General features: G+C 40.6%; 1 protein-coding gene across 1 annotated transcript in view; it reads right to left on the bottom strand.

Moving 5' to 3' along the window:
- lancl2 (LanC lantibiotic synthetase component C-like 2 (bacterial)) overlaps positions 1–26,857 on the bottom strand; it is a 67,417-nt gene that overhangs the window by 37,708 nt on the left and 2,852 nt on the right. The window contains exons 2-4 of the mRNA XM_072253616.1: positions 21,919–22,036; positions 15,214–15,421; positions 4,422–4,569 (exon numbers count right to left, since the gene is read on the bottom strand). Coding sequence (XP_072109717.1) covers positions 4,422–4,569; positions 15,214–15,421; positions 21,919–22,036 — 474 coding nt within the window. The remainder of the gene's footprint in view (positions 1–4,421; positions 4,570–15,213; positions 15,422–21,918; positions 22,037–26,857) is intronic.

Raw genomic sequence — 26,857 nt, 5'->3', positions numbered from 1 at the left:
GTTCTTTTCTTTAAGGAGGACAATGGGATAATAAAGAAAACTGCAAGTCTGTGATCGTTATATTAGTGGTAGAAAAATTATTGGTGAACATTCTTAAGGACAGGATATATTTGCATTTGAAAAAATATACTTCCTATGGAAAGAAAGCATGGCTTTTGTGTGAAAGTGGTCCTGTGATACAAATTTGATTTTTTTTTTATTATTGATGAGAGTACAGCAGTGGATGCTGTTGATGTGGTTTTTAGAAATGCATACCGCATGATCTCTCATGCTTGGCTGGTCCAGGAATTTAAGTCACATGCGGTCCACGGTCAGCTCGTAAGCTGGATACAAAATTGAAGACATAGAAGACAGAGGATAGCAATGAAGGGATGCCTCTCCAACTAGTCTCCCACAAGTGCTGGGACATCCATTGGTAATATATTAATGATTTGGATCAACATGCAACTAGTTTGATTAGTAAGCCTGCAGATGACAAAAATAGGTGGAGTTGCAGCTCATGAAGAAAGCTGCCAGAGGATACAGCAGGATCAACCAGAAATATGGGAAGAGAAATAGCAGGTGGAATTTAATATGGAAAGGTGTGAGGTGGTGCATTTTGAGAGAAAAATATGTCAGAAAAACATACAGTAAAAGGAAGAATCCTTCAGAGGACTTGCATACAGATGGATCTTGGGATGCACATAGATCCTGGAAAGCATTAACACAATTAGGTAGGGTGGTAAAGGCAGCAGGCAACATTTATGCCTTTAAATTGGTTAGGGTATTGAATATAAAAATTGGCAAATCACGTTGTAACTTCATAAAACTTTGGTTAGGACATGAGGACTATTGTGTGCAGTTGTGCTTGCCACACCAAAGATATACAAGATAATGAAAGGCCTGCTTTTGTGAACGCCAAATTAAGGATGTTCAAGCAGAATGGCAAATTCTCAAAATAGAATCTAAGTATTTAGAGACCAAGCAACAGTGCCTTGTTCACATTGTAACTTGAGTACTGTATTCCACTAAATTGTTGGAAGTCAAAGGTGGATATGCAAACACTGATTCATCTATGTCCAAAAGATGAATTTACGAAGAGTGTCAGCCGAGAAAGGAAAATCTCTGAAAAATGATCTTAGGAGGTAAAGGATAATTAAGAGAGCAGAAAAGGTACATTAAGGGAAAACAAGGGGCTTCTGCAATATGAATTCAAATGGGTCTTGACCTTCTTAAACACAGCTACTTCTGATGAAGACTCAATGTTGGTACTGAATTGTTCTGTCAGCCATTATGCCTGTATACAACAGGGCAGGACTATAGAACACATTGGAAATCATATACATTGGACCTCTTGTTCCTATTTTACATATATCATCAGTCTGGCTTCATTGCATAATGCCATACTTGGCCTCTAAACTTTATGCCAATCATAGCACAGTCCCAATCATTTGGATTGTTGCTAACCTTCACTAAGAAGCTAAATGAAGATCTCTTCTTCTCTCACTTAAATGTCATACATTAATGTCAACTTAAAAATTAAAAGGTATTTCCCCATCTTTTTTTAAAATGTCAGATCATCAGAATGCAAGGGCACTGTAAAGATTAGGGGTTCCCAACCTTATTTTATGCCATAGACCCTTACCATTAACCGAGGGGTCTGTGGACTTCAGTTGGGAACCCTTGGTGCAGAGCACAGAAGGAAAAAAAAAAACAGCATAGGCCAGGTCCAGCCTGATATTTACTGGGAGGAGGTAACCTCTGTTACAAAAAAGATCGTTATGGTCATTTAAGAAACAGGATTACAAACAACTCTCACAATTTAATGCCACCAGGGACAATTCTCCACTATATTAGCAAAATGTCTCAGATAAAACCCCATACCAACAATAGTGCTGGTCTACAAACAAAGTGGTGGTACCCAAATAGATACAACATGCTTGTCAAAATAAAAAGGGAACAGCCAGACAAAAGCAATGGAGCAGATCTACTGCTCTAACAGTGGTGCTTAAATGATGACTTCTGGGATCTCTACAGGTGTTCCACAAAATCATCAATTCTTCCAGTTTCCCGTGCCACAGTGGGTACAATGATTTTCCATCGAAATGCCAGCCCATGCCTAACTGATGAGTCTTCATATTAATGAGATACATTATTTTTCAAGAGAAAGGTAACACAAGATAGTTTATTAATTTTGATTAATTTTAGACTGTGGATGAGCTTTTTTAAAAGATTTAAATGTACGGGGTCTTTCTTTTGTTACATTTAAAATGGCGATTTTGTTATGTTAATCTGTGGAATGCGGCTTTGTTGTGTTTTAACGCTGCAGAGAGTTTGCGCTAACAGTTTGTTTTACTTTAAATGAGATAACCAGGTTCTATTAGCCAATGGGTGGTTATGTATTGTTTTGTTTTCGGATGCCATGCTGTATGATATGACTGTGGACTGAGTTTTGGCGGGGAGTCGGAGGAGAGACGAGGAGGATGGCGGACGTGCGGAGAGGCTCCGGTCGATCACTCCGGGTGGTCCCGAGCCGTGGGTCGACGGAATTCGGGTGGTCGTCTGACGTTGAACTGAGCTCCAACGGTAGCGCACGAAGAACTTGGACTTTGATAAGTGTTGACGCCTTTTTTTTTCCCATTACTTTCCTCTCTGTATCAAATGTATATTAATGCCATAGAATTAGTAATATCTATAAAGTGTATGTGTTAAAATTTACTGGGTGTGCTGGCTGATGATTGATGTTTGTGATTGATTCGGGCGACGATTGACCCTGAGGGGAGTGTTGAAGCAGGTGCTGGGCGGGATTTCCCCTAGACATTCACGAGCCAATACAACAGAACGTTACAAGTGGGGGCTACCGTCAGGGATTTGGATTTTTTTTTCAGGAAAGTTGTACTTGTTGTTGCAGTAAGTGGTGTGAAGATGGAGCGAGATAAGATTGTAAGTTGGTGTGAAATGGAGGAGGTACCGGTGAATCATGCGTGTGTGGTAAGTGGAGTTGATTATCGCATTTCGGCAGAGGTACTGGTGCGAGGGTTGAGTTTGATTAAAGGTATCGGGCAGGTAGAACTTGTAGCTAGAAGGGGTGGGAAAGAACTGGAGGCTAGCTGGACGTTGGTGCGGGCGAGTGCCGACGTCATGACTTTAGAATTACCAGCGACAGTCCACGCCCAGGGGGAGGCGGGGCCGTGGGGTCTCCACACTCTCCCCGAGGACGCAAGTGAGGATGTTGGTACTTATTCGTCATGTCATTCGAAGTTGCACTGATGATGTTGCCTAGCTGGGTAATGAAACATATGCAAGCTAACAAGCCAGCTCAGTGAGCTACTCAACAACAACATCCTCAACCCAAGCTACAAATCTTTCCCAACATCTTAAGCATAGTTAATTTATTTTGTGCTCAGATTACCGAATTCTGACAAATCTCAAAACTGGTCACAACCATTTAATCGCTCTAACAAAACTGACTGCCTTAATAACTATCAGAAGTTCGATGAGATCAGTCAGTCATTGACCCTGAAGTGGCCACTGAGCTGGCCACGGTTGTTCTCATGTGGGCTGGACATATCTTGTGTTGGGAACTCAGCACCCAACAGCACATGTGCCAAGGCCAGATGAGAACAAACAGTAAATGCCATATGGGTCAGCAGAGTGATTTGAGGGCAACGACAGATCTGTCCCAATATTTATACAGATAAGGGACATATTGCGAAGAGATTTTAAAAATGGATCTTGCATATTAAATACATGAAATTAAAGCAGAGCAAGATCTTTATGTATTGTGCAATAAACAGAATTCATAAACAGTAGGGGAAATGTGTAATTACCAGTATGGCAAACAAGTCTTAGGAGGTAATTTTGACGGTGTTAACACAGATACAATGCTGGAGGAAGTAGGGAAATGAACATTTGATGTTTTGAGCTGAGACCCTTCATCAAGACTTCATTTCCCTCCATAGATGCTGCATGACTCACTGAGTTCTTCTAGCATTGTGTGTGTGTGTTGATCCAGATTTCTGGCATCTTGCAGTCTCTCTTGTGTCTCTATTTTCATAGTGCATTTGGCAGGGGCAACTTTATGTTTAATTTATCATGCTTCTCCCCCCCCCCCCTTTCATTAGGCATACTTTGACAAGCAAACAAATCTACTGCAGTATCTTAATCAAATTCTTGCAGTGCCTTAATCATATTCTTAAGGAGCAATTTATATTTGTCACTTATGAATGAAAACATTATAAGCAATAGCACATAGCAAGAGTACTTCATTATCTTCAGTTCCACTGAATAAAAGACATTGAACTCTCTGCTCCAAATATTCTCACACAATCTTTTACATCTTCTGAAACAGAATACAGCACCATACCACATCCAAGGGTAGCTTTCCAATAATGCAGCAATTGATTACACCAAACAATATAATCAAAAGGTGTTTTTCTTACCTCCCGAATAACAGAATGAGGAACAGTATCTTGTCCAATCTCTGTATTTACATACAATAAAGCATACAAGTACCCAGCTCGGCCATACAGCAGCTCATCTGGGATATCAGAGTCCAAGCTTACAACTGTTTTCTGCAATTGTATCAATCTAGTAAGAAAAAAAAGCATATACACCTAAACAAACTCTTAGTCATCATTAAAAAATATTGCAACAATCAAGATAGAAAATACTTTAAATCCAAAGAACTGTAAACAATTAGATATAATATTAATCCTTTTTTAAAAATCTATAATCAAAGTCTGCCATCTTTCCAGTTTCTTAATGCGCTTAAGAAATGTGATGGTGAATCACCTTTAGCTCCTACAGTACTTCTGGTGAACTCTTTTAGGAAGGGTATTCCAGGGGTAAGACACATTGTTGGCAATGTAATTCCAAACGAAGGCCGTGTGCGACTTGGGAGAGGAACATATGGGTGGCATTAATTCCATGCAATTGTGGCCTGCTTCAGTGGGCAGGTATAAGGAACCTTCTGTCGGAATGACTCTGAGAATAAGAGCAATGCATTTGTAGGTGGTAGGGACTCTAAGATATACAAGTAGTGGTGAAAATTAAGAAGCAGGATAATGGATGGAGTGCTAATAAAGCCATTTTGATTGTCAATCTTTGAGTTTTGTTGATGCTGCACTCATCCAGCATGTGAAAAGTATTCCGTATCACTCCTGATAAAGTGCCCTGACGATCACAGAAAGACTTGCATTAAGGTGGAAATAGTATAATAGCCTTTACTGAAATGATGTTGAAGTTTACAGATATGGAAATTTTATTACAACTTACAGGGAATTGGTGAGATCACACACTCTTGATCTTCTTAGTCAAAAAGTAGAACACTGTGGCCCAAAGGAGGTCCCCTAGGCCAATACCTGGTACAAGACGACGTTCCTGTCAAGACAAGCTAAACAGGAGGGGTCTATATTCTTTGAATTTTATAAAAATGAGGGGTAATCTTATTGAAATATAAAATACCCTAAAGGGAGCATGATAATAGTAGGTGCTGTGATGTTATCACTTGTGGTCACATCTTGAACAATGTTCCTTCAGTTGGTCCTGACGAAGGGTCTTGGCCTGAAACGTCGACTGAAACTCTTCCAATAGATGCTGCCTGGCCTGCTGCATTTACCAGCAACTTTGATGTGTGTTTCTTGAACAATGTGACATTTTTTAAATGGGGGGGGGGGGGTCATTTAAAACCAGTGTGCTTAGAAAGGTCTCGTTGCAGAGGACAGAAAATCCTTAATTCTTTAATTAAGACAGTTATGAAGGGTAGATCATTATAAGTATTCAAAGAGGTGGTAGGTATATTTTAGAAAGATTGGGGAACTGAGGTCTACTGGGATCTGGCACAGAGGACTGGTTGAGGCCTGGGATACATCAACCATGTTTATATTGAATGGCAGGGTAGACTAGAGTGGGCAGATGGCCTAATCCTGCTTTTACTTTTTGATATCATTCATTCAAAGGATATTCAGATTGTCTCTTCATATAGTGCACGTGTGGCTGATCCAATTAAGTTTCTGGTCAACAGGACTCAAGGATATTGATAATAGGGGTCAGAAGTACTGGTGATCTCCAAGAAGATGACTACTTTTCTGGCAAGAACATTTTGTGCCAATTATCTGCAAGTATTCAAATGTTGTCTCCATCTCGCTGTATGCAGACAACAACCTCATGAATGCTGTGTATACATGCTCACTTCGGAATTTAAGATAAGAGGTCAGTCAGTGAAGCAGTTGAAAACAAAGATTCAAAGTATGTATACACTATACAACTCTGAGATTCATCTTCCCCTCAGATAGTCATGAAAAACGAAAACCATGGAACCTGTTCAAAGAAAATTATCAACCCCCTGCATGCACAAAAAAAGCCAAATGATGCAAATGACAACACAAAAAAAAGCAAAAAACACAATATAAAACACAAAATCAAAGAGTCCAGGCATATTCAATTTAGCCAAGGGTTTGTTATCTGCAGGCTGCCCCCGATTCAAAATCGTCCAAAATAGCAACAAAGAAAAGGGAATGACCAGATACTCTTCATAATGTGAACTGCAGTCCAATCCACAAATCACATCAATTAAACCTTGCCCAAAATCCAGGACTCACTGCTGGAGTACAGGACACCATCCTGAGATATCCTGCAACCATGTCCTGAGATAGAAACATAGAAAGCCTACAGCACAATACAGGCCCTTCGGCCCACAAAGCTATAGTAAGAACATAACCTTGCTTTAGAAATTATCTAGGGTTATCTATAGCCCTCTATTTTTCTAAGGTCCATTTACCTATCCAGGAGTCTCTTAAAAGACCTTATCGTATCTGCCACCACCATTGTTGCCAGCAGTCCATTCCACGCACTCACCACTCTCAGCGTAAAAAACTTACCCAACATCTCCTCTGTACTTTCTTCCAAGTACCTAAAACTGTGCACTCTCATGTTCGCCATTTCAGCCCTAGGAAAAAGCCTCTGGCTATCCACACGATCAATGCCTCTCATCATCTTAGACACATCATATGCAAAATCTCTTCTGCTACCTAAATCTACATTACATTGTAGTTCAGTGCTACTGCTTTTTTATCAGTAATGTTCTTTGATAGATACATGTGATATTTGCATATACTTTAACAACTATATGTTTATTCTCTATTTCCTGAGGAGACTGAGGTCCTTTAACATCTGCCGGACGATGCTGAGGATGTTCTACAAGCCAGTGCGATCATGTTTGCTGTTGTGTGCTGGGGCAGCAGGTTGAGGATAGCAGACACCAACAGAATCAACAAACTCATTCGTAAGGCCAGTGATGTTGTGGGGATGGAACTAGACTCTCTGACAGTGGTGTCTGAAAAGATGATGCTGTCCAAGTTGCATGCCATCTTGGATAATGTCTCCCATCCACTACATAATGTACTGGTTGGGCACAGGAGTACATTCAGCCAGAGACTCATTCTACCGAGCTGCAACACGGACCGTCCTGGGAAGTCATTCCTGCCTGGGGCCATCAACTCCTCCCTTGGAGAGTCAGACACCCTGAGCCAATAGGCTGGTCCTGGACTTATTTCCTGGCATAATTTACATATTACTATTTAACTATTTATGGTTTTATTACTATTTATTATTTATGGTGCAACTGTAACGAAAACCAATTTCCCCCAGGATCAATAAAGTATGACTATGACTATTCAGAGAAGTTAATGTAACCCAGAAAAATAGCATTGGTTCTACACCAGTTCCAAGAAGGGCAATCTCCTTGTCCAGTTCCTTATCCTATTTCCCTACAGCCCAATGATTTATTCTTAGGGTCAGAATTAATATCACTGACATACGCTGTGAAATTTGTTGCTTTGTGGCAGTATATGGTGCAACACGTACACAAGCTATGCTGCCTGCATAGACAGTGGGTAGAGTGTTAACAACATGAACAGTGAGGTTTTCAGATCATACCTTTTACCATCAATAGTCACTCCATATCATTTCGTACGACATAAAAAAAGCAGCACTTTTCCATGTGATGCCCACTAATTTCAGCTTTGCTAGTACTCCTTAACACTTCTTTGGCCAAATGCTAGCTTGACATCAGTCACTCTCACTTCATCCTGAGAACTCAGCTCCTAAGTCCACATTCTACAGAGGTTGTATTGAGAGCATCCTGAGCAGCTGCATCACTGCCTGGTTCAGAAATTCCACCGTCTCGGATCGCAAGACCCTGCAGCGGATTGTGAGGCCAGCCGAGAAGATCATCAGGGTCTCTCTTCCCGCCGTCACAGACATTTACACTACACACTGCACCTGTAAAGCCAACAGCATTGTGAAGGACCCCACACACCCTTCATAAAAACTCTACTCCTTCCTGCCATCTGGCAAAAGGCACCGAAGCATTCGGGCTCTCACGACCAGACTGTGCAGCAGCTTCTTTCCCCAAGCCATCAGACTCCTTAATACCCAGAGACGAGACTGACATCTACATCATTTATTATAATTTGCCCTCTACTGCAGCGATCCCCAACCACCGCAAAGCATGTGCTACCGGTCCGTGAGGAAACGATATGAGTCAGCTGCACCTTTCCTCATTCCCTGTCACGCACTGTTGAACTTGAACATAGGGTTGTCAACTATCCCATATCTGCCGGGACATCCCGTAAATTGGGCTAATCTGGTTTCTCCCATATGGGACCGCCCTTGTCCTGTATTTCCCTCACTAAGGTAGAGCGTTCCTATGAAACCTTTCATGCCGAAGTAGCATAAAGTGAAGAAGCAATTATATGGGAAAATTTTTTGAGCGTTCCTAGACCCAAAAAATAACCTACCAAATCATACCAACTAACACATAAAACCGAAAATAACACTAACATATAGTAAAAGCATGAATGTTATGATAAGTACACAGCCTATTTTAAGTAGAAATAATGTATGTACAGTATAGTCGAGAAGATTAAGCCAAAACCGATTTGTGGAAAAAAATCAGCACATACATGCATGCGCACGTCACATATGTGCATGCGTCCAGAGGTGCCCACGCAAGGCTTCATGGTCATGGTAGTCTTTCTTTGAGTAAAGTCAAGTGTCCCGTATTTGACTGCTACTTTTGTCCCTTATTTGGGAGCGAGAAAGTTGGCAACCCTAACTGTAAAAGACAAGTTGAGGTGAGTTTAATCCAACTTGAACACCACCCCCCCCCCCCCACCACCCCCGTCGGCTGGTCCGCAAGAATATTGACAATATTAAACCGGACCACAGTGCAAAAAAGGTTGTGGACCCCTGCTCTACTGCGCCTATTGTCTTGTTTGTTATTTATTGTACTGCTCTGCACTGTTTTGTGCACTTTATGTAGTCCTGTGTAGGTCTGTACTCTAGTGTAGTTTTGTGTTGTCTTACATAGTCTAGTGTAGCCTTGAGTTGTCTCACTTAGTCTAGTGTAGTTTTCTACGGTTGAAATGACAATAAAAAGCGACTTGACTTGATCTGATCAAAGCTGCATAGAGGTCTTGAGTTGAAATAGTCCTGGTAAAACTCAAACTGAGCATCAGCCAAACACTGATGAAAACATCTCCCAATATGTAGCTGAAGACTGGGTGGAAGGCAGTAATTAACCAGATTCCATTTCTGTGGACAGGGCAACCTGGGCCATTTTCCTTTTATTTCACAGTGTGGGTAGATATGTGGGTGGCCCTATACTGTAGGACAACAAATGGGATGCTGTCTATTCCCAAAGTTTTTGGTGCATCCAGTGCTCTAAGCCACGTCTTGAGATCCACTGGTGCAAATTAAATTCATTGACAACTAGTTTCTATGATGGTGGATTTTACAGGAAGGAGGAAGCCAAAATGAATCATTCACTCAGCAATTCTGGCTGAATGCGATAGCAAATATTTCAAACCTGTCAAACGCTGCAACCTCCCACTTTTAGAAATCTACTCCATCAACATTAACGACAAGCAGATTTACAAAGCATTGATATGATCTGTTGTCACGAAATCGCTTAGTTCTACTTATTACACTACTTACCACGCGCAGCAAGTAGTGTATTCAACATTTTTGTACCATTGATTTGATCATGCCTGAAGACAGAGGTCATTGATGTCAGAAACACGGGTCTTTTTCAAGACCGGCATTGACTGTTATATCTGCTAACATTGAAGGATTCTCTGCAGCTAAGCAAAACATCCTCGCTGCATTATGCAGTAAGTTGCAGTGTGATATCCTCTGCCTGCAGGAGACACACAGAGGAAGCGAAAACAACCGCCCAAAAATTCCAGGAATGTTCCTGGTTATTGAAAGACCTCATCGACAATATGGCAGTGCTATATTTGTTAGAGATAGTTCAGTCATAGAAGCCACTTCTGAAACAGAAGAGGACAACATTGAAATTCTAACTGTAGAGCTGAACAAGGTAGTAGTGACCTCAGTGTACAAGCCACCGGGCACAGTTTTCAGCTTCTCTGACCCTGTATCCAACCTGCACAGTAAACCGTAGATCATCATTGAAGACTTTAATAGCCACAGTACCCAATGGGGGTACAAGGAGTCTAACAACGATGGAGAAACAGTCAAAGAATGGATGGACACTACCCAGCTTAGTCTCATCCATGATCCTAAATTGCCAGCCTCCTTCCACAGTGCCTGCTGGAAGTGCAGTTATAACCCAGATCTTGCCATTGTCAGCAACGACATCGCTGGCCTCTGCATGAAGCCTGTCACAGACCCAATACCACAGACACAGCACCGTCCTATTGGTATTCAGATAAATGCAGCAGTGTTACCAACTGTCGTACCATTCAAAAGGCGCTTCAACTACAAGGCGGCCAATTGGAACGGGTGCACAAGAGCACTTGACCATAAGGTTAAACGTATTAAACCACTACCTGAGCACTACAACCTGTTTGCAAAAGCTGTCCAGAAAACAGCCAAAAGATCCCCCGAGGTTGTAGAGCACACTACATCTCTGCCCTCACCAAAGAGAATGCTGAACTCTACAGGGAGTACGTCTCAATGTTTGAATCTGACCCCTTCTCAGAGGAAACAATAACTACCGGTGAGAGGGTGATGTTAAGTATCTCTCAAGAGTGTCAAAACACCTGGAACACCTTGATAGAGACAACAGATCTTACAAAAAACAGCAAGGCACGGTCTCTCATACGCAAACTTGGAGCCGATCCCAAGAAAGCTGCCCAACATCCCAATGTGTCTGCTAACCAAGTTGCACACCAGTTGCTCCTAAATGGAAAAACCAACAAGAAACAAGCAACAGCACAACTAGATAGGAAGAAGTACAGCGATGAACCTGGCTTCACTGGACCATTCACCATGGAAGAGCTGGAAATTGGTATATCTAGTCTAAAACACGGGAAAGCAATTGGTCTTGACAACATAGCATCGGAGCAGATAAAGCATTTTGGACAGCAAGCAAAGAAATGGCTCCTACAATTGTTCAACCACTGTCTGGCAACACACAAGCTACCTAATATTTGGCAGAAGTCACATGTACTAGCACTGTTAAAGCCCGGGAAAGATCCCTCAGATCCTAAGAGTTTTCGGCTAATCTCACTGCTTTGCCACATCAATAAGCTGTTTGAACGCCTGCTACTCAATAGGACAGCACCAACTGTAGATGAGAAGATCATTCCAGAGCAGGCAGGTTTCCGCCCCGGCAAATCAACAACAAGCCAACTGCTCAACCTCACACAATATATCGAAGATGGTTGTGAGCAAGGGATGGTAATAGGTGCTGTGTTTGTAGACTGGTCAGCAGCTTACGATACAGTAAACCATAGACGTCTCCTTTGCAAGATCGTAGAGATTCTCTGACAAAAGATATTCACTTAACAGAGCTGTTTGAAAGCATGCTTCAGAATCGCCGGTTCTATGTTGAACTGGGTGGGAAGCGCAGTAGGTGGCATATTCAGAAGAATGGTCTTCCTCAGGGAAGTGTGCTTACACCGCCGATATACAACATCTACATGAATGACCAATCTACAGATGATGTCACACGCCGTTTTATATATGCTGATGACTTATGCATCACGGCCCAAAGCACTGATTTTAACATCGTGGAGAAAATGCTTTCTGAGGCCTTGAAGGGACTAACATCCTACTATGAAGAAAACCACCTCCGCGCAAACCCATCAAAGACACAAGTTCCTGCATTCCACCTCAGCCAAACGACACCGTGAAGCCAAACGACAGCTTAAAGTAACCTGGTGTGGAGCAACACTGATGCATTGCCGGCACCCTACCTATTTAGCTGTGCGCGTGTGCGTGCACACACACATTTTTCAACCAGCGCACAAAGGAAATTAATGTGTGCACAAAAGGTTAGTTACTTAAAATAATGTAGTAATTAATAATTATACTTATTGAAAATAATCTTTTAGCTGAATGTTTCTGTTAACTAGTTAGTCAGTTTTTCAAATACCACAATGCACGTCATTAATTTACGTCACCTCACCTTTCCTGTTCCAGTTTGTACAGCTGTATCACGGCGGCAGCCATCTTTGGCGGATAGTGATCATATCGTAAAGTTTACAAAGATCTATTTCAAATCCTGTAGATAGCTTACTAAGTTTTTATTGAAAAAGATCAGTCAAATGACCCTATGGCTAAATACCATCACAAGAAATTGATAAACATCACATACAAAGTAGCTTTACAGGTTTTAAGTGATGTCTTTGATGAACTGGCTGCACTGTGCAAGATTCTGCAAAAGAGTGGCCTGACACCAATGAATTCACTTCATTTGCGTGAGGCGCAATTAACAAGATAAGAAAACAGTATCTGAGAGACAATGTTCCATGGAGTGACAAAGTTAAAGTTTTGCTAAGTCAACAACGTGAAGAAAACGCCACAGTAGATACAAGTTCTCTGTTGACTTTTATAAATAGTTTTTGTGTTCATTTAAGTTTCCTGAAGATGAGGTACAAGAATGGTCAGCTTTTGATTTCTCTGCTATTACAGATTGTGACTTCACATTTGGCAATGAACAAGTTAATGCCTTATGTCTAAAATATCATGATTTTCTAGCTGAAAATACTGTAATAGTTAGACAGTTTAATGATTTCAAATTTTCCGTGCAAGAAAAAATTAAATCCAAACTGATTTCAAACTTTGCTCAAATGGTGGCATTTGTACTTCAAAATGAACAGTTTTGCGACCCTGCACAGTCGTTGGACATTGGGGGAACCTTTCTTGCATCTAGTGCGGACTGTGAGAGAGGTTTTAGCCTAATGAATCAACTCAAAAACAAGCTGAGAAACCATTTAGGTGAATGACATTTGGATATGTTAATGAGAATCAAAAGCTGTCAATTGGATGGAAGTTCTATTAATCTAGATAGAGTTTACAAAGAATGGGTAAATGCCAAAGACAGGAGAGAGAAAAAACTAACTGAGTGACTTAAATATGTATGTTATTTTATTGTTATTCTGTGCAGTTTTATGTCAAATATTTTGTAAACCTACATAAACTGTGCCATGTGTGCATTCAGTATACACATACTTTTGTCACAGGAAAAAAAAATTTGCACAACATAAGATTTTTGTGCACATTGACTACTAAAAATTAGAGGGAATATTGCTTAGGAGTCACCCTTGACAGATGCTTCACTTTCAAGAACTACATCAATAAGACAAAGGCAAAAGTGAGCGCATTAAACAACATCCTGAATAAGCTCACTAACACAAAATAGGGAACAAGCTTGAAAACATTGTGAGCCAGTGCACTTGCTCTTTGCTATTCCACTGCCGAATACGCCTGCCCTGCATGGGAAAGATCTACTCATGCTAAGAAGATCGATGCCATTCTGAATGCAAGCTGCCGACTTAGCACAGGCTGTTTAAAACCAACAAATGCCAACAGCTTATATATCCTGGCGGGTATCGCTCCCCGTGATATAAGAGGAATGGTAGCCAGCAAGAAAGAATGACTCTGTCAAACATCAGATGAGAGGTACCCTCTACATGGTCATACACCTACACCCAGCTGCCTAAGGTCAAGGAAGAGCTTCATGGACAGTGTTGTTCCATTACAATCCACCCCATCTGAAGCCCGCATCGCCTTGTGGAAAGACCGGTTCGCCAGCCTCAAACAACCCCCAACGATGGAAATTCCACCGGATAAAAGTCTTCCCCCTGGAGCTAATTGCAACTGGGCAACCTGGAAGTGCCTTAACAGACCTAGGACTGGTGTAGGTCGTTCAAAGGTGTCACTAAGCAATTGGGGATATACAATCAGCCTGACAACTTGTGAATGTGGAACTGAGCCACAAACTATGCAACATGTCCTGCAATGCCCATCACTAAAGGAAGCCTGTACTGTTGCAGATCTTGCCGAATTCAACAACAAGGCACAAAAATATGTCCAGTTCTGGCTGGGCCATGTATAGACTGACCATGGACATGATGAGAAGAAGAAGATTACAAGCTAAAGAGCAATGTCTATGATAGTTGCAATATTTTGTGAAGAAAGGGCTCAGTGTGAAGACAGAATTTGTCTCCACAGTGCTTGTACAGTAGTTACTCCTACCAGCTTTGTTCAACACAGGTGCATAAGCCAAAGGTAGATTGGAAAGAACAAGGACAATTTCATCAGTTTGGATTTGTTAAAAGCACTTAGTGCATCTTAAATTAAAACCTCCAAACTGTTGTTTGCAAATGTTATACGTACATTATATAAACATAGAAACCCTACAGCACAATACAGGCCCTTCGGCCCACAAAGCTGGGCTGAACATATACTTACCTTAGAACGACCTAGGCTTTACCCATAGCCCTCTATTTTTCTGAGCACGTAGCCATCCAGGAGTCTCTTAAGAGACTCTATCGCTTCCGTCTCCACCGCTGCTGCCAGCAGCCCATTCCACGCACTCACCACTCTCTGCGAAAAAAGTTTACCCCTGACATCTCCTCCGTATCTACTTCCCAGCACCTTAAAACTATGCCCTCTCATGCTAGCCATTTCAGCTCTGGGGAAAAGCCTATGACTACCCACATGATCAATGCCTCTCATTACCTTGTACACCCCTAATCCTCCGTCACTCCAAGGAGAAAAAGCTGTGCTCACTCAACCTATTCTCATAAGGCATGCTCCTCAAATATAATAATGGAAGGAAAGAAAATATAAACTATTCAGCTTTAGCTCATCTAAAAAAATCATAACCTCATGAACTTCTGAATAAACAAGTTACAACAAAGCTTGAAATTCAATTTAAAAATTCATTTATTGAACTTAATGAAAAACGAGTCTTACTTTGCAATGCATTCCTGTGATTCTGTTGCATTCTTGAGCTTGTGGTGTACAACTGCACCAACAGCTAAAGGTCCTGCATCACCACATAGAAAGGTGACTCTTCGACCATTCAGATTACGCAGAGTCCTCTTCACGTAGTGCAGAGATCGCTGGAGATATGCTGGATCCTGGGTTGTACGGAAACATTGCAGATAAAGAAGAGCAATCCCTAGTCCCAAAAAAGAGAATACATCAGCTTTGCAATTAAATTGAAAGCATGCCTAACCTACAGAAATGGCATATGTATCTTTTAACACAATTTCTAAAAAGAAAAAACATTTTTGTAATCAGCAACTTAAGACAACCTAATCAGGAAAATTAGAATTTGTATGAACAAATATTCCAAGAACAGCACTGCGTTTTCTGACAAAAGGGTTTATTCTCATATAGAAAATGTAGCACATATATTTTTCAACATAGTCCCCTCCTACATTTACACACTTCGTCCAGCGGTCATGGAGCATACGGATCTTGGACCTCCAGAAAGTGTCCACAGCAGAGGTGATTGATAAGTTCGTGGCCTAAGGTAGGAGATGAGTTATACAGCTCTCGTTACATGCACATGCAGTTCAACTCTGAGTGATTATGCAGAAAGTTTGAAGTTAATAACTCATCGGGGGTGATTGATAAGTTCATGGCCTAAGGTAGAAGGCCACAAACTTATCAATCACCGATCTGTGGGCGCTTTCTGGAGGCCCAAGTTCCATATGTGCCACGACCGCTGGACTAAGTGTGTACATGTAGGAGGGGACTATGTTGAAAAATAAATGTGCTATATTTTCTAAAATTGACTCCTCCTATCTTAGGCCACAAACTTACCAATCACCCCCCATAGGTTTATCTATCTGTTTCTTCGGGTTGTAGATTGCAGATGTACCAACACCATACTCCTCATCAGACGCTTCACACTTACACCGCTCTCAAGTTTTTCCGACAACTTGACTTTATGTAATAGATAAACATAAACGTATTTTTGTCTTTTCGCCATTACCCATAGGGGTAACTGCAACCTTTTTGACATTTTCGACAATATTCTCTGCTGTGCTGTGAAGATATGTGCAAACCACATGGTAATCATGGTGCATAATGCACAAAGGTTTGGCTACAATGACTGCTGAAAATAAACTGGTGCCAACAGTGCCCCAATGTGACATCACTTAGATCTGTGGTGTGCAGAGACCTGCGAATCAACTTTCCAACACCTTGTGGAATTTTCCATTAGCACTGTCATGTTAGTGGTCAAAAAAGTTTTCAATTTTGAAGGTTTTCAGATTTTCAGAGAAGGGGTGTTAATCCTATATGTATAACTACTGTGCAACATCAAAAAAATAAAAGTAACTTAAGAATGTTGGCTTATTGGTTGAGAATAATATCCCACATGCAGAAAATATGCCAATCCAGCACCAAAGTCCTATGTATGGCAGAAGAATGAAATTTTAAGATAGTTTACTATAGAATCACACCTGCTCAGAATCCAGAGCCCAAATCATCTACTGATCTGAGGCACAAGGATGAATCCCACAGTGGCAGCTAGAAAACTTTAAATAAATGAACTGTGAATTGTCATCAAATCCATTTGGTTCATAAATTTTCTTCACTGAAGGAAATCTGAAGTACTCATCTTAGCATTTGATTAGCCATTAGTCGCTCTCTGAAACAGCCCAACAAGCAATTCAAGGGAAATGAGGGATGACCAATAAACCCTGACTTAGACAGAACATTGAACAGAGACCAGCACAGCACAGGAAGAGGCTCCTTGGCTCACAATGTTATAACAAACCAATTAAATTAGTAATCAAGTGGCTTACTAATTTCTTCTACCTGCACAATATCCTTCCATTTTCCTCTCAGTCATATGCCTCTTAAAAGTCCCTGATGTTTCTGCTTCTACAGCAGGCAGCATATTCCAGGTACCCACCACCCTCCCTGTAAAAAAGAACTTGGCCCTTCCCTTAAATGCATGCCTTCTGGTACTGTATTAGACAATTCAATCCAGGACACTTGCATCCAGGTAACTTATATACATCCTAAACAGCAGAGGTCCCAGAATAGATCCCTGCAGAACACCACTGATGACAGACCAGACCTCCCTTTCACAACTATGGGCAACTACCCCTCTGTCTTCTATGGGCAAGTTCCAAAACCAAATGGCCAATTCATCATTGTTCCCGTGCATTTTAATCTTCTGGATGAACCACCCAAGAGGGTCCTTGTCAAATGGCTTACTAAAATTCATGTAAATATCCACAGCTCTACCTCCGTCAATCACCCTTGTCACCTTCTTGAAATACAAAATCAAGTTAGTAAGAAATTACTTGCCCTGCACAAGGCCATGCTGGTCTTCTCTAATTAGGCCATGGTTCTCCAAATGCTAATAAGTCCTAACACTAAGAATTCTCTCCAGTAACTTCCCCACCATGACATGAGCCTCACTAGTTTATAGTTTCCAGGATTATCTCTGGTTCCCTTCTTGAATAATGGAAAGACATTGGCTACTCACCAATCCTCTGAACCCTCGCTTGTGGCTAGAGAGGAGACGAAGATACTGGTCAAAAACCCAGCAATCTCATCTCTTGCCTCTCTCAATAACCTGGGGTACATCCCATCAGGCCCAGGGTACTTAGCTACCTTAATGCTCTTTAAGACACTACTTCCTCCTTTACCTCGAAAAGTGCTAGCATATCAATACTCTCAGCACTGATTGCCCTATCCGCCTCGTCCTTCTTGTTAAATACTGATGTGAAGTATTTAAGGATCATACCCACATCCTTTGCACCTAAGCAGATATTCCCCCTTTATCTTTCAATGCTCTCACCTTAACCCTACTTGCAAGGACTTATCATGGCCCCACTTGGCTTTTCTATTTCCCTTCTCGAATTCTTTTCTGGTTTCTTCATAATCCACAAGGGCTCTGTTTGATTCTAGCTTCCTAAGATTTACATACTTTTCCTTTTATTTCTTGACTAAATTCATCACCTCCTTCGACATCCAGGATTCTCTTACCTTGCCATCCTTGTCCTTCCTTCTCACTGCTACAGGCAGAAGTTCCCACTTGCTTCAAAAAGGCACAACTTATACCAGTGCCAAAGAAGAATAATGTGGGCTGCCTTAATGACTATCGCCCGATAGCACTTACATCGACACTGATGAGATACTTCGAGAGGTTGGTTATGACTAGACTGAACTCCTGCCTCAGTAAGGACCTGGACCCATTGCTATTTGCCTATCGCCACAATAGGTCAATGGCAGATGCAATCTCAATAGCTCTTCCCATGGCTTTAGACCACCTAGACAACACAAACACCTATGTCAGGATGCTGTTCATCGACTACAGCTCAGCATTTAATACCATCATTCCCACAATCCCGATTAAGAAGTTATAGAACCTGGGCCTCTGTACCTCCCTCTGCAATTGGATCCTCAACTTCCTAACCGGAAGACCACATTCTGTGTGGATTGGTGATAACATATCCTCCACGTGACTGGGCTAGGCATAGCTCAAGTACCATCTACAAATTTGCTGATGATACAACCATTGTTGGTAGAATCTCAGGTGGTGACAAGAGGGTGTAGGGGAGTGAGATATGCTAACTAGTGGAGTGGTGTCACAGCAACAGCCTGGCACTCAACATCAGTAAGATGAAAGAGCTGACTGTGGACTTCAAGAAGGGTAAGACAAAGGAACACATACCAATCTTCATAGAGGGATCAGAAATGGAGAGAGTGAGCAGCTTCAAGTTCTTGGGTGTCAAGAACTCTGAGGATCTAACCTGGTCCCAACATATTGATGTAGTCATAATGAAGGCAAGACAGTGGCTATACTTTAATAGGAGCTTGGAGAGATTTGGCACGTCAACAAATACACTCAAAAACTTCTATAGTTGTACCATGGAGAGCATTCTGACAGGCTGTACCACTGTCTGGTATGGAGGGGCTGCTGCACAGGACCGAAAGCTGCAGAAGGTTGTAAATCTAGTCGGCTCCATCTTGGGCACTAGCCTACAAAGTATCCAGGACATCGTTAGGGAGCGGTGTCTCAGAAAGGCAGCGTCCGTTATTAAGGACCTCCAGCACCCAGGGCATGCCCTTTTCTCACTGTTACCATCAGGCAGGAGATACAGAAGCTTGAAGGCACACACTCAGCGATTCAGGAACAGCTTCTTCCCCTCTGCCATCGATTTCTGAATGGACATTAAAGCTTTGGACACCACCTCACTTCTTTTAAATATACAGTATTTCTGTTTTTGCACATTTTTAAAAAATCTATTCAATATACGTAATTGATTTACTTGTTTATTTATTATGTTTTATTTTATTTACTATTATTATTTTTTCTCTCTCTCCTAGATTCTGTATTGCATTGAACTGCTGCTGTTAAGTTAACAAATTTCACATCACATGCCGGTGATAATAAACCTGATTCTGAACATAATTTTGTAATCTGTGCAGTCAGTCTTTAAACACCCTCCACATGTTGGATGTGGACCTGCCCAAAAACAGCTGTTCCCAATTAACTCTTCCTAGTTTCTGCTTAATGCTTTCGTAATTTGCCCTGCTCCAGTTTAATACTCTCCTGTAAGGCCCATACTGATCCTTATCTAGAGCAATCTTAAAACTTAAGAAGTTGTGGTTACTATTCCCTAACTGCTCACTCACAAAAATGTCAGTCACCTGGCCAGTCTTAGTACCCAAAACCAGGTCGAGTACAGCCCCTCCTCTTGCTGCACTATCTACATATGGATAAAAGGAACCTTCTTGGATGCACCTAACAAATTCTGCCCCATCTAAATCTTTTGCACTAAGGTCCCAGTTTACATTAGGGTATTTGAAATCCCCCCATGACAATACTACTATTTTAACATCTTTCCTTAATCTGCCTACATATCTGTTCCTCAATGTTCCAAAGGCCACCAGGGATTTGTAGTACAATCCCAGAATGATTGCACCCTTCCTGTTTTTGAATTGCATTGACATAGACTCAGTGGATGAGCCCTCCATTAAGTTCCCTCTAAGTGCAATGCCATATTGTCCCTGATTAGTAGTGCAACTCCCCCACTTCTTTTATCACCGTCTCTACCTTTTCTAAAACATCGAAATCCTACGATATTAAGCTCCTGTCCCTCTCTCAACAAAGTCTCTGGAGTGGCCACAACATCATAGTTCCATGTACTACTACATGCTCTAAGTTCATCACCTTTACCTATAATACTCCAGGCATTGAAATACACACTCTTCAAACCATTTGTTCCATCGTATCTACTATTTTGCTACTGCCTGTTTTTACTGGTCCTAACATCCACCATTCTCTCCATCCCTCCACTTTCTGACCGGGTGCTCTGGTTCCCATCTAACTGCCAAACAAGTTTAAGCTCTTCCAAGTAGCACTAATGCAACTCCTGACCAGGATATTGGTTCCCCTCCAGTTTAGATACAACCTGTCCCTTATGTAGAGGTCACCCCAACCCAGCTAGACAGAGATACCTTTATTCTGAGAACAAATGGAAAAGTAGTACTAAGTAATTATAATGATGTACTGATGACACTTACATTATGGGGAGGTTGAAAAGAGGTGAGTTTAGTTCCTAGAAAATGGTCAATAGCTTGATTTTCTGTAACACAGTAGCACATCTGCACATACATCAAGAAATGCAAAGTGTATGGAAAAGCCTGTTATTTATCTTATTTGTCATTCTCATTAACAACTAATACATCCAGGATGTGCCGGGGCAGCCAGCAAGTGTCGCTACACTTTCTGGTGCCAACAAAGCATGCTCACAATGCTCTGCAAAACAACACAGAACAGAAGTGACATAACAACAGCAACACAAGCCCTGTTCCTCCCTTCCACCCATTGACCCATCTACACAGTCCTCCAACACCAAGCCATCTTCTGCTTCCAGTGGACTCAGAGACTCACAGACATTGGGCTTTCAACTTCCCCAGCAAAATGACTCACAGAGATTCACAGAATTAAGGCACTGGTTATTGGGCCTCGACTGCCAATCAACCTTTGATATCAACTACCGGACACTAGGCCTTAAACTCCGGACTTGCTGATTCACATACCTAGGGGGTCACGAGCCCTCATTCCTCTGGCCCATAAGAATATCCAATCCAAAAACCTACTGCCATCTTGTGTAGCTCTACATGGTATAGCTCATAGCATCACTGAGATACACAAGGCCCCGCACCATGACAAGGTAACAGTCCGTGAGGAGGCCAGCAGATCTGGAAAACCCAACAGTGGCCTTTAGACTGGAAAAGATCAGTTTATATCCCAATTCCCAACAAGAGAAATGTAAAGGAATGTTCAAATTACTGAACAATTTCACGTGCTAGTAAGGTAATGCTGAAGATCATACAAGCAAGACTCCAGCAATATATGGAACGAGAATGCCAGATGTACAAGCTGGTTTTAGAAGAGGCAGAGGCACCAGAGACCAAATTGCTGACCCACGCTGGATAATGGAGAAATCAAGGGACTTCCAGAAAAGTATTTATGTTTTATTGACTACTCTAAAGCCTGTGACAGTGTGGACCATAATAAACTATGGCAAATCTTTAAAGAAATCCGGATACCTGGACATTTGATCTGCCTTATTAGAAAATTGTAAATTAGAGTCTGAAATCTGAAACTGCAAGTGACTGAAGCAATATAATGTTCACCTGTCCAGCCAGTGTAAGCACAACAGTCATGAGGATCTGCAGTCTTGAGACCTTCTTCCATTTGCATCAGAAGGTCTTTGATTTTAGACTGAATCCGCTTTATGAAGGCAGGACAAATCTACAAAAGGAAATACAATACAAACATATCATACAGTTTTGAAGTTAGTCTATTATTACAAAATTACTGAGTATAAATGAGAATTTTAACACACAGGACTTCTTTGTATATACCAAAGGATGAAACGTGTGCCCAACATAAAAATGTCTTGTAGATTGTAGGGATGGCTAGACGTTTTGATTTCCATATAATGAAACAGATCTAAGATTACCTTTTTCCAGTTTCAAAATGGTGTGTGCAATGGTCCATCTGAATCAGAATACCATTTGGTTCTCAGATGAGGGGAAATAAGCATGACCGGAAAATCTTCACAGGTAGGCTAAAAAGATCATTTGCTATACTCATGAAGGTTGTTCAGTGAAACTACAATCAAGATATTATAACACATTCCTTAAATTAACATTTCAACATGATCCTGAAGAAGTGGTACATAATTGGAATTGCCAATCCAAGAACGACATATTGAAACGAGGCCCATCTCTCTCAGTGGAAATTGCAACGTGCCCATGATGTCAGCAAGGATCAAGTAGCTCTCCTATTTTGCTGACAAATATATAGTGTATATCTCAATCTGGAGCAAAAGGAGACTATCTAGTAAGTAATCTTTCCATCTGTCCTAGGACACTGCTTGTAATTTTAAAATTACAAACCTGTATATACTCAAAAGGGTGGACAAAAATGCCTAGGTAAAATATTTAAGTCATAATGGGCTTTATAGAAGTAGAGATACATATTCAAGAGAAGTTAAACTGAAATCAAAAGTAAATTCAAGCAAAATGTAGTTAACAAATTACACTGAATACAAAATCGTACAAGGTTTTAGCCTGATGATCAATACATTGTTGAAAGACTGGATAAAGATAAACATGATGGGCTTTTCAATTACATTTGGGTAGCTTCTGAGGTCAGAGGGAAAAAAAAAAAGAGATAATTACTCTGTAAAATATAAATCCAAGCTTCTATTTGATCTGTCCAGTAACAAAACTACTTTATTATGACATGTCCATTTACTATCATATTATGGAGGTTTTAGCGCTTTAAGGAAATGTGTAGTGTACTCTTCAGGTCTTCAGCTGATTGACCTTCTTCACTCAGATATGTAAAGAAAGCCTAATTCATACTGCATATTTATAGTAAATCTAATTTTATACTTTTATATTCAGATATATTCAGGACTGTTGAACTTTTCTGAGAGTGTGTGCAAAATTGGTGATAATCTAGATAATTTTCGCATGTATCACGGTAATTTCGTTCAGAGATTATCATTAATTAATTAGTAACAATGATCATGCACTGTAAAGAACAAGGGATGAATTTATGGGTTGTAATAAAATGAATTTTTGCTTCTTTGGCAGTAAAGATATCATTATGTATCTTTTTATGGATGGGTTTTAAAGGACAGAGAGCGAGGGGCAGCATTGCATGCCATCGGTCAACAAAATTTTTTAGCATGTGCCACCTTGGGCACACATGCCATAGGTTCACCACCTTTGAATGTACTTATCTAGGATAGAAATTAAAATAGAGAGTAGAATCACTGGTAACAATTTGGAGATATGATTGATCAAAACAGCAACATTTAAAATTATTGTTTTTCCAATGGAATTTTAGATCAGAATACTAAAAACAACAATGTATATAAACCAGGATGTAATTTAAATACTTTTGACTAATACAGATAAGTAAGCGTTTCCTTTTCCTTACAAGATGAATAGAGCTTGTACAACTGCGTAAAAAACAGCAAAGGTCACAAAACATCTGTGAAGATAAAACTAATGGTGGAATTTGTTGCCACGGGCGGTTGTGGAGGCCAAGTCATTGGGTGTATTTAAGGCAGAGATTGATAGGTATCTGAGTAGCCAGAGTATCACGGGTTATGGTGAGAAGTCGGGGGAGTGGGACTAAATGGGAGAATGGATCAGCACATAAAAATGGCAGAGCAGACTTGAGTGGCCGAATGGCCGGCTGCAGCTCCTTTGTCTTATGGTCTAACCTGCAACCTTTTCCAAAAGAGACTACATTAAGTGACAGTTACTAGACATTGGGCACCAGTGGATAATACCACCATTAATCAAGACTCTCCATCACAATTTTTAGCAATAGTTTGAACTAATAATTTAACTAATCTTCAGTGCTTGCGTTTCTGGCGATAAAGAAATTTATTACAATCTCTTTTACAAGTTCCATTTCCTCTAAACTTTAAATAGAATGCTTTCTGAGTTAATTACATTGTTAGCTGTACATGATCAATTATTCACAACTCTAACAGCCGAAACATACTTTAAAAGAAAAGCTCAAGGCTCACTCCACAGGACTTTCATACTTCCCCTGCAAAAAAATAGGATCTTCATAATACCTGATAAAATTTTGATGGACTGCCAACATTCAAAGATCAGAAATAAATTTTTCAAGTTTAAGTAATTTTCATTATGTGGAAAAAAAAATCCATTTCCAACTCACAATATGGAGAGGAACCAGATTTAAGAATCTGATGAATTGAGGATTACAGTGAAATGGCATAAAGAGATATTGCGGCCAGCACAGATCAGCAGTAATCATATTGAATGTCAGTGGCAGGCTGGAGGGACCAAATAGCCATCTTCTATTCCTATTTTATTGTGTTCCTTTGTAATATACAGCAAAGGACATAGTCACTTGCCTTACCATATCTGCACATATTTAATAATATATCCAGTAATTGCAATTGGGACATGTCTGTCCCCATTTCATTATAACATTAAATTCAATATCTCTTCTTACAATATCCAGGTTTAAGGTGAGATTGATAAGATTTAAAGGGGACTTGAGGAACAACTTTTCTCCAGATAGGTGATGCATAGGTGAAGCAAAATGCCAGAGGTAGTATTAGAGGCGGGTACAATTACAACCTTTAAAAGACATTAGCCAAGTACGTGTGCAGAAACGGTTTAGAAGGATATGGGCTAAATGCAGGCAAGCTCAGGTAAGCACCTTGGTTGGTGTGGATGAGTTGGGCCAAAGGATGCTTCTGTCTGTATAAGACTGTGAAGGTATTCAAAAAAGCTTTAACTTCTTTGGTAGTTTTATTTATCAAGACAACATTCTTGCAGCTTTGCTTTAGAAAGCAAGAACATTTTATTTATTGTTAACAAAACTTTATTGGCTTTTGGAAAGCACAAGTATAGAGATAAAAGCACCATAAAAGTTTTACTTCACTGAATGTTTCTCATGAGGAATTCAGAACCTTAGAAAAAAATTACTGTAGAATTACCTCTACATTTTGCATGGTTTTGGGGATACAATAGTAAAAAAAAAGTGCCCTTTGAAATTGCATGTTGAGGTTGATTGGCAGTTAATGACATCTGAGTCATCCAAGTGAATTAGTTAAATACTTAAACAAGAGGAAATCTGCAGATTCTGGAAATCCAAGTGACACACTCAAAATGCAGGAGGAACTCAGCAGGCCAGGCCACATCTATGAAAAAGAGTACAGTCAAGGTTTCAGATCGAGACTCTTCAGCAGGATGTCTTGCCGACGGGTCTCAACCCGAAACGTCGACTGCACTCTTTTCCATAGATGCTGCCTAGCCAGCTGAGTTCCTCCAGCATTTTGTGTGTGTTGCTCGTTCAATTCCTGAAGTGTTTCTAAAATTCAAGGCTGGAACTCCACTATACTGTTGTTTCAAACATAAAACTAAAATACCCAATTATGATATCTGAGAAATTTTTGAACATTTAACAGGCAAATTTTGCTCTGGAGTTCCTACCATATTCTTAGCAGAGAACTTACTGCTTTCATTCTCATGAATGTGGCTGGTTTAGTTTACTATTCTTCTTGTGCCATCATTTTTATTCATCTTCACCCTATTTGAAATTCAAGAACCTTGTACGTTTACATACCACGATGGAAGATGCAGAGTAACATGATACTAAATTACACTGATTTGGATACTATATTGAAATTAGTTTTTTTTTTTGAAACTGGAGTTTTTATTTCCTCCACACTGTACTAAAGTTTCTTAATACTGGCTATTCCTTGTCACAGCTTTCCAATGCTCTAAAAACTGAAGATGCAAGTAGTACAATGCTGCCTTTTGGTGATAAAATGGGACTATCACTGAATTACAGAGTTTCAGAGAAGAAATTATTACTTTGCTCCGTGTCCAAATGGATGATTTAATTTAAAATTATGTTAGTATGAAAGCTTGATTAAATAATTCATACTGCAACTGTTGCAAGTTGATGTTTGCACACCATAAGACATTACAGCACGGTAGAGGCTCTTCTGTCCACAATGTTGTGTCTACTCCGAGTTCAATCCAACCCTTCCCTCTCACATTGCCCTCCATCTTTAAAAAATCATCCATGTTCCTACGTAAGAGTTTCTTAAATGTCCCTAATGTATCTGCCACTACCATCACCTTGGCAGTTCATCCATGCACCTATCACTCTCAGTGTGAAAAAGACTACCTCTGACATCCTCCTTGTTCTATTCTCCTATCATCTTAATGTTGTACCTCTTCACATCAGCTTTTTCCAAACAGGGGAAAAGTCTCTGGCTATCCACTCAATCTACAGTAATTCTTTTATCACCTTGCAAACCTTCATCATGTCACCTCTCATCCTCCTACTTGCCAAAGAGAAATGCCCAAACTCGCTCAACCTATCCTCACAAGACACACTCTAATCCAGACAGCATCCTAGTAAATCTCCTCTGCACCCTCTCAAAAAGCATCCATATCCTTCTTAAAATGAGACAATCAGTACTGAACACAACACCCCAAGGACAGTCAAATCATTTTTATAGAGCTGAAACATCACCCTGAGGCTCCTGAACTCAAT

Source organism: Mobula birostris, chromosome 3 (genome assembly GCF_030028105.1).
Source record: "Mobula birostris isolate sMobBir1 chromosome 3, sMobBir1.hap1, whole genome shotgun sequence".
Taxonomy (NCBI): domain Eukaryota; kingdom Metazoa; phylum Chordata; class Chondrichthyes; order Myliobatiformes; family Myliobatidae; genus Mobula; species Mobula birostris.
Note: the sequence above shows the minus strand (reverse complement) of the source record. Positions and strands in the feature narration are given on the sequence as shown.